We start from the raw sequence: 9,193 nt of genomic DNA, 5'->3' as shown, positions 1-9,193 counted from the left end.
ATTCAGGTTGGGGTTTTGAGTTATACCTGATGCGTAGATTGTGAACGTAACGGTTGCGCATAGAAAACTGTCGAAACTACAAGCTCACAACGCAAGCTTGTAGATTGCCTATTTTTCACTTTTGGGTCACGGTTAAAAATGCCACCAAAATGTACAATTGCATTCAAATGCAGTTAAAAGGTTTTAATAGGAAATCACAACATTTCGGTCTGTAAGACCGCTTCATCAGGATATCTTCATAAAGATATTTAAAACTTTCTAATTGCATTTGAAGACAGTATGTGGGAGTCTTCTCCTATGCACCTGTCGCCTTTTAGGTGTGCAAGAAAGAGTCCTGCCGTCCTAAAATGCTGGTGATGTCCTCACAACATGCATAGTAACAGGAATATGTGTGCGTGCGTGCGCGCGTATGCGTGTGCTCCACAGTGTCACGAGATGGTGGTGCGCGGCCAGCTGCCGGCCTGCGAGGAGGACCTGCAGGCGTTGGCTGCCCTGAGGCTGCAGTGTGTGATCGGGGACTTCGGTACGCACTCCCCCTGCCCCGCCGCTGGACGAGGTGTTCCCCGGCGACAATGGTGGAGGCCCGGGTCCTCATGTCCCTGTCGGCGCCCCAGGCCGTGCTGCCTCCGTCCTGCCCGGTGGGACAGGGACAGGGGCCGCCCCCCCAACAACGGCTGCCCCCCTCCTCCTCCTCCTCCGGTGGCCACGCATCAGCGCTTCCCCACCGGCCTGCTGGCGGGCACGCTGTGGAGCCACACGGCCACGGCGGCTCACAAGCAGCAGGTAATAGTTCTAACCCGTTCATTTAGACATGAGACCAGATTCTACAACTGTCTTCTTAAATCCTGACAGTTTTCTGAAAAAAAAGCTATATAATCAGTGGTGCTCAAACTATTTCATGTCAAGGAACCCCAGAATGTATATGTATTCGGCCGCTGTCCTCCCATCTCAAAATGTTTTGTTCCAGGGACCTCCCAGAAGCAAAGATTTGAGTTAAAAAACGTTTGCTGAGAAAGACTATGGGCAGTATTATGCGTGTCTTAAGTACCAGGTCTTATTACTTAACTTAAGACATGGAGGCGTGATCAATGCCATTTGGCTATTCTGAGTTAGCCTGGCTAATAAGCCAGACTAATATCACACAACACTGTCGCGGTATATCAGTCTGGGCTGGCTCCACTTGGATTTCATTTCCCGGGGGGGCGGGTTCAAACATTTTCTCTTTGACGCAATTGGTCAGAGCTACTGTCAGTCAAAAGTCTCAAGCATTGAACGTCACTGTACCAAAGCCCGCCCATATTGCATACCGTGTCCCGATTGGTCCGACCTGTTCTCGATTGTAGGAAAGAGGCGTGCTACTGAGCCTCGCCAGACCGAAATCCGCTGGTAGGCAACTTTTTTTTGCCAACGGCTGATTCGGTCTGGTTTATTAACCAGGCTAATTCTGAGTGGCCAAACAGCATTGACCACGCCTCCAGGTCTTAAGTTAAGTAATAAGACCTGGTACTTAAGATACGCATAATACTGCCCTATATATTCAAAGATTTGCACACATTTTCACGATTTTTCAAAGACAACAGATCTACAAGAATGGAAACAATAATAATAATATAACTTCATTTGTATAGCACCTTTCATGACATGAAATGCAGCTCAATGTGCTTTACAGAGCAATGGAGAAAGAAAGAAAAGAAAAACAAGGCATAAAACATTAAAAATAATAGCAGTAATGCAATACAGTGAGGACAGGAATAACAAAACAATGTAAAAGATCAATTAAAAGCAAGAGTGTAGAAGTGGGTCTTGTGCTGTGCTTTAAAAATGTCTACAGAGGCTGCAGACGGCAAGGACTTTCTTTTGGTGCTATCATTTTAGACCAGGTGTTTGACTGTTGCGGCTTACATTTCTGTCTAATGAAGTATTCAATCAATCAATGGATCAGGTGGAGCAGGACCTGCGGCTGCGCATGCGGCTGAAGGAGGAGGGCGCGGCCATCCTGAGCGCCATCGTGGAGCGATGGAAAGGCCTGGCCGGCTACAGCCGTAGGGACAGCATGGCCGCCTACCTCACCATCGCCCGGCAGTGGTCGGGGTTCGGCTGCACGCTCTACAAGGTGGACTTCTACATTGTGAGTATTAACCCATTAAGATCCCTATAGGCCGACTCTACAAATCTAATCTTCTAAACCAGATCTTCTTTTCAAAGATGTTCAAAAATAGCAGATGGACAAGCTTGCCCGGTAGCTTGTTATTATCTGCTATTTTTGAACAGCCAATACTCCAAACGGGGATCTCTGAATAACAAAGAAGAGGACCCGCACGTCATAAACCTGCAAATAAATGTTGCTCTTTATTCGACTTTTCGGTCGTTAGACCTCCATGTTGTCATTCACCATTAGTTCAGAGTCCAGTTTACAAAACCAGCCATTCGGAACGGAAAGATATAGAGCGAGAGAATTTTGGTACGGTTTGTAACACCAGTGTTCAGTATACCGTCATTTGCAGTGGTGCAAAGTAAATAATTACATTTACTTAAGTACTGTACTTAAGTACACTTTTGAGGCATTTTACTTCTGTAGGCAGTATTTCTAAATTCCAATACTTTTACTTCCACTCCACTACATCTCAGAGGCAAATATTGTAATTTCACTAGTTGAAAAAACTTTCTATTTTTGAAAGATTTTTCACAAACTTGAAATGAGACATTCTGCATAATGAGTACTTTTACTTTTGGTACTTTAACCCATCGTTAAATCGTAAAAATGCGGCACAAATCTTTGAATATATATTCTATCAGAGCGAATGTTTTTTTATTTCGACGTCAGGCCTAAATGGGTTAAGTACATGTTGATCCCAATACTTTTGTACTTTTGTACAACATTTGAGTATTTTTAATCAAATGATTCCAAGAGATGTGTCAAATGCGGAGAACACATTTCACTGCGGTAAGGCAACGTGTGTGACAAATCGTACGACTTTGACTTTGACTCCCTCCCCTGCCCTCTTCCATCCAGAGTTCGACGGGCAGTTTCTCCCACTCCCAGAAGCTGTGGCTGGGCGTCGCTGCCACGTCGGTGTCTCTGTACCGCCAGGGAGAGGCCGAGGCCCTGGAGTCCTTCCCCTACGGACAGATCTGCTCCTACGGCGTCTCCGACAGCAACACCTTCAAGATCACCGCCGGAGACCGCGATCTGCTGTTCGAGACCACCAAGGTACCACATTATAGTGGTTTAACCACACCTAACTTCTCTTTCCTGGCCCAATAGAGGTGAACATTCAAAAATAGAAACCTCTGGAATTTCTTTGATTTTAATTTTTCATTAAATTCTTTTGAAAAATCATTTAAAAGAAAATGTAAAAATATATATATATTTTTGAGTTTGTTTTAATAAATGCTGTAGAACAGTGGTTTTCAACCCTTTTCATACTGTATCAAGGCTCATTATTTATTCGGTATTTGAGCCACGGACCACCATTTGATGAGATTTACCCTCACAGACCCAAAACGAAAGGATATTTTGCTATCGTTTTTCCACAATTCCATGCTGTATTGATGTTGGTACCATGTTGAGACAACAGGTCAAAATGTGTAGACTTCTTGTAAATGAAGTAATGCAGATGTCTAACAATAATTTAACTCTTGAGTTAAAGATCTAATAAGGGTCCTTTTTGGTTAACAGCTCTCCTTTATTTAGCCGGGGACCACCACCTGGAACCCCCTCAAGGGCCACTGGTGGTCCCCGGACCACTGTTTTGGGAGCCAGTGCTGTGTGTAGAGCATGGAGAGCGTGGTGTAGTGATGTGCGCGGTGGCCCGCGAGGCCTTATCACCACCACACGGACTTCTGCACAGTCACTGAAAGAGGCACGCTGTATGTCTGCCGGTGATATTTCACCCCCAGCCCCAGCGCTGTGACCCACTTTAAAAAACACTCATTAATTTGGTCTAAAAAAGAGAGCACACACACAACCTGTGCTGCTCTCCCAACCGACCCCTAACCACCAAGCATCTCACTTCCTGGCATTAACCCATTTTTGGCGGGAACCCCTTTTGGTGTTTCAAGCATTCTGTTATACTTTAGCTATTGAAAAATAGCAGATCTACAAGTTCATAGCGCGCCACCGAGTGGCGCGCTATGAACTTGTAGGTCTGCTATTTTTGAAAAATCGTAAAAATGCGGCACAAATCTTTGAATAGGTATATATTCTTTCAGAGCGAACGTTTTTTTATTTCGACGTAAATGGGTTAAATGGCAACATGGGGGTTGAGTTTTATTGCAGTGGTAGGATTAGAAAATCCGCCAAAACATTTCTCAGAAACCCGGATATTCTTCCAAACGGCCCCTTTTTTTTCTCTTCCGAGGAGAACAAATCATCCCTTTCACTACTGGGGCACATTTTGTTTGCATCGTCCCACGTGGGAACAGAAATCCCTCTGTGATCTCCGGACCCGCACAAAAGTAGCTTTTATTTATTTATGGGTGCAGACACGGACGGGCCGACGGAGGGGCAACGCAGAAAGCCACCAACGCTTTAGAAACCCACTGGTGACAATTATTGTAAAGCACTGTCGTGCTTTACGAAAAGATCACACCCGTGTGAACTGAGCGGCGCAGGCTGCTCAACAACGCAGCTGGCTGGCTGCGGCTATAGTTCTAGTGTTCAGTGTGAAGAATGGCCCTTTTAGGCTGCTCAACAGTGTCACTTTTGGTCACCCGGCGGTATTGCAGCTGTTCATACTCTAAACAGACGGACAGACAGACGTACAGACATACACACACGGCCAGTCATTGAAGCGGTTATGCACCGCTCCAAAACAAATAAAAAACAATTGAAGTAGTCCGAGGAAGAGCCTGTGTTGCTCAAAATGTCAAAAAGTAAAAGTACTCATTATGCAGAATGTCCCATTTCAAGTTATCAAATTTAATTAAAATAAATCTTTTTAAAATAGCAGATCTACAAGCTCACAAGATCGGCTATTTTCAAATGGCCGAAATGTATATAAGGGCTGAACTGTTTTTTCATAATAATCCAAATCTACAAAGTAACTAGTAAACGACTAATGAGTAAAAGTACAATATTTCGATCCGAAATGTAGTGGAGTAGAAGTAAAAGTATTGGAAATTGTAAATACTCAAAGTACAAATACATCAAAATTGTACTTAAGTACAGTACTTATACTGTACTGTACTGCTGTGCTGCAGGCCTGAACGATAAACAAATTAAATGGTTTGCAATGGACCTTCCTTCCAACTTGATTTGCAAAACAAGCAGGATAGCATAACAACCACACGGATGTAGAAATGCACACTCACGCAATGCTACGTTTTAGTTCAGTGGTTCCAAACTATTCAGGCCGAGACCCAAAGAGAGAGATTAGATGTTTGCCCGCCCGGGAGCCAAACTATTTCTTTACTTGTTTTCACTTGTTTTCTAATGTATGGAATTTATTAGAATTTTCTTTTATTATCTTCGTGAAATTACAGAGATTATTTTTTGAATTTGTTTTGAATTCATGGACAATTTACATATTTGGGGGAATGTTCTTTTTTTTAATGTTTGGAAATAATAATTAAAAACAAAATGCAGGAAAAATAAAGAAATAAAGGGACCCATAGAAATGTGTAGGCGACCCACTGTGTGTGTGTGTGTGTGTGTGTGTGTGTGTGTGTGTGTGTGTGTGTGTGTGTGTGTGTGTGTGTGTGTGTGTGTGTGTGTGTGTGTGTGTGTGTGTGTGTGTGTGTGTGTGTGTGTGTGTGTGTGTGTGTGTGTGTGTGTGTGTGTGTGTGTGTGTGTGTGTGTGTGTGTGTGTGTGTGTGTGTGTGTGTCCTTCAGAACGTGCCATGATGACACATCAGATCACATGACTATCTCTAGAGCTCTGTCTTTTTCCAGCAGCTGGATGACATCACAATCCAGACACTGAGATGGATAACCATCTGACTCCTCTCTCTCTCTCTCTCTCTCCAACCCCCCCCCCCCCCCCCCCCCTCAGTTGACTGAGATCATGCAGCAGATGAACGCATATTTCAGCGCCATCCGTCGACAGCGAGGAGGAGGAGGAGGAGGTAAAGGCGAGACAGACATGAGCCTCTCCATCAAGGAGAGCACGGGCGAGGTTGGCTTCCGCCACCTGGGGCCGACGCCCACCCTGATGGAGCTGCCCTCGCACCAAGTGTGAGAAGACACTCGCCACCGGCCACCGTATCCCTCCGCCCGCCCGCCCGCCCGCCCTGCCCGCCTTATCACCAACAGTCCTTCCTATATCCCTCCACACAAGCCCCCATCGTGCACAGAGGCCGGCCCCTCAGTCAGGACCCCTGCTCCTCCTCCTCCTCCTCCGCTGGGGGAAACGGCACAGCAGCCAAAACAAAGAGAGGGCTGTTTTCACTCCCCCACTGGCCCACCCCCACGCCCGTGAAAATAAACCTTGGCGAGCTTTCCGACTGAAGGAGCCGGGGCGAGCAGGGAGAAGAGGGGGGGGGGGGGGGGGGGAGGGGCGGGGGGGCTTGTGGGGTGGTGGTGGGGAGGGGTCGGGGGGTCTTGTTTTGCAAAGCGAGTGAGGCCAGAAAGCCACAGAAACCAATGTGGCTGCTGATGAGGTGTCACACACACCCCACCACCCCCGTCCTGTCACGCAAGCCTCTGCTGCCTCGCCACCGCCTCACCCCCAAACCCAACAGCAAACCCCGGGACAACGTGAGACATTGGCACGGACCATGGGGTAGGGGGGAGAGAGAGAGAGAGAGGGAAAGAGGGGGAGAGAGAGAGAGAGAGCATTTGCCGTGTGAAGGTATAGCTCAGAGTGAACACTACTTCTTCCCATGTCTCTCTCTGTTTCTCAAAGGGTGCCATGTTTGCTCTGTTTTTTTGTTCCCCCCCCCCCCCCCCCCCCCCCTCCTAGAAGGCGGTCCTTCATGCGCTGCTGGAAGAGCGTGGTGAGAAAACGCTCTGGTGTCACGCACCCCGTCCATGACTCTTTTCCTCTCTGACACGCTCGCTCACTGACTCACCCACTCGCTCGCTCACTGACTCACCCACTCACTCCCACACTCGCGCGCGCGCCCTCTCTCTCTCTCTCACGCTGACACGTTGGTCAGAAAGCAGGGGCCGTTTTCATAAGACCCCAGCCGGGCTTCTATTACCTGGAACTGTTGATGCAGCACAGCCATGTGAACTTGAACTGGAAACAGATGTTTGAGTTCTGTAGCTAAGTCACTTTGGCTGCCACGCTCGGTCATATGGACTCTTCCCCTCTGGGATTATCATTTGTGTGTGTGTGTGAGTGTGAGACGTGAGTGCGTGCGTGTGTGAGTGCGTGTGTATGTGAGTGAGATAAAGGATGGGAAAGCGTTTCTTGGATGAGACATTCAGGATCCGGGATAATTCTGTTTCACAGAAACCAAAGGCTTTGGGGCTCTGTGTCTGTGTCGTTTTCCACCAAAACGGCCTCCGACTAGTCCCTCACATTGTGCTGCTTGTCTGTCTGAGCTGTAATCCTCAACATAAAACTGTCTCTACTTTGGCTAACACTTGATTTGCTTGGAGCGTTCACATGTCTGTGTGCATTTATCCGCTGGTGTGGCGATCTTTCAATTGAAAATGACAGGTGCTTCCCCCCCCCCCCCCGGTTCCCTCCTCGTTCCCACAAGTTAACGCAATTTGGCGTAAAATGGAGCTGTTTGTAAGCAGCGTGAAGCCTGATTTATACTTTGTTGTACGATGGTGTCGTCTGCCGAAAACACCCAATCTGCACTAGCTTGTAGATTGGCTGTTTTGAGGCGAGCCATCCTAAAGCCTGTCCTGCAGAAGACGGGTGCTAGACCACTGGAGGGCCACCTCCTAGAGAGAGAAACCGTTGTACCACAAGTATTAATGAATTAAACATTTTAACCCATTTTGACCTGAGATCAGATTCTAAAAAATGTCTTCTACATCCTGACAGTTTTCTGAAAAAGATATGTTTCTATGTCGGTCGTTCTTCGATTTTTCAAAAATAGCAGACCTACAAGCTCGTAGCGCGCCACTCTGTGGCGCGCTATGAGCTTGTAGATCTGCTATTTTTCAATAGCTAAAGCATAACATAATGCTGACACCAAAAGGGGTTCCCGCCCCAAAATGGGTTAAACATTTTAAATGACCATATATAGATCCACATCTCTCCGTGCCATTTAGTACAATATTCTAATAGGCCCATTGATGTAGTAGTGTTTATTTATGTAACACAATTTGTATTTCTCATTTATTTTTTTTGTCCTTTTTTTATGTCTTAAATACAGACCTACCGTAGGTGCATTTTATTTGGGGTTTGCCTTGTTTGATTTTGTTTGCATTTTTAGAGAAGTGAATCCTGTGTAACCACCAGTCCCCCCCCGTCTTCTTTAGGCACACGAGTGCCTAAATGTGTGTTTAAACTTTTTTGGGCGTATGACTTGGCGTTTATTCATGAAGCCAAAGTTTTTGCCATGTCATTGGTTTGGGTATTGGACCAAAGATGTTTTTGTATAAGCTTTTATTAGCAAGAACCCCCCCCTCGCAAAGCAGCTAAGCCGCCCCGGATAGCGATTCACAAATGGAATCCGTCATCGCTTTTTCTTTTCAAAAGACTCGAGTAAAGACTTTATGCCAAATATAAAGACAGCCGAGTCTGTTATTTTAGTAGGTGATTGTTTTAGTAGGTGAATTTTTCTACGGATATTTTTTTTTGTAATCCAGTGAGTTTACTTCCCCTGATGAACCAGGCTGTGGTCTTCTCCTCACCATTGAAGGAAGGTCTTGACAAGTCTTTGCCTCCACACAGCCAGTCCAACCCTGTCCCCCTGCCTCCACACAGCCAGCCCAGCTCTGTCCCCCTGCCTCCACACAGCCAGCCAGCCCAGCCCTGTCCCCCTGCCTCCACACAGCCAGTCCAACCCTGTCCCCCTGCCTCCACACAGCCAGCCCAGCCCTGTCCCCCTGCCTCCACACAGGCAGCCCAGCCCTGTCCCCCTGCCTCCACACAGCCAGCCCAGCCCTGTCCCCCTGCCTCCACACAGCCAGTCCAGCCCTGTCCCCTCGCTTTTTCTACCGCAGCTGCAGGCAGCTCTGAGCTACATGTGAAGCCCAGTTGACACCATGTTGTATGACCACGGCACGCGCCAAAAGTTCATTTTTTCCCCTTTTTTTTCATAATCGAGTTCATACAATGAAGTGCAA

At 46.9% G+C, this 9,193-nt stretch overlaps 1 protein-coding gene across 1 annotated transcript in view; it reads left to right on the top strand.

Annotated features, from left to right (window-relative positions):
- The window catches only part of plekhh3 (pleckstrin homology, MyTH4 and FERM domain containing H3), a 60,171-nt gene extending 53,707 nt beyond the window's left edge, over positions 1-6,464 (top strand). The window contains exons 11-14 of the mRNA XM_079520848.1: positions 427-783; positions 1,943-2,128; positions 3,014-3,211; positions 5,994-6,464. Of these exons, the coding sequence (XP_079376974.1) occupies positions 427-783; positions 1,943-2,128; positions 3,014-3,211; positions 5,994-6,179 (927 nt within the window). The 3' untranslated portion in view covers positions 6,180-6,464. The remainder of the gene's footprint in view (positions 1-426; positions 784-1,942; positions 2,129-3,013; positions 3,212-5,993) is intronic.
- Positions 6,465-9,193: the final 2,729 nt, after the last annotated feature.

This window comes from Electrona antarctica (assembly GCF_951216825.1).
Source record: "Electrona antarctica genome assembly, chromosome: 14".
In the NCBI taxonomy this organism is placed as follows: Eukaryota; Metazoa; Chordata; class Actinopteri; order Myctophiformes; family Myctophidae; genus Electrona; species Electrona antarctica.
The sequence above is the reverse complement of the archived record's forward strand: the minus strand, read 5'-3'. Positions and strand labels throughout refer to the sequence as shown.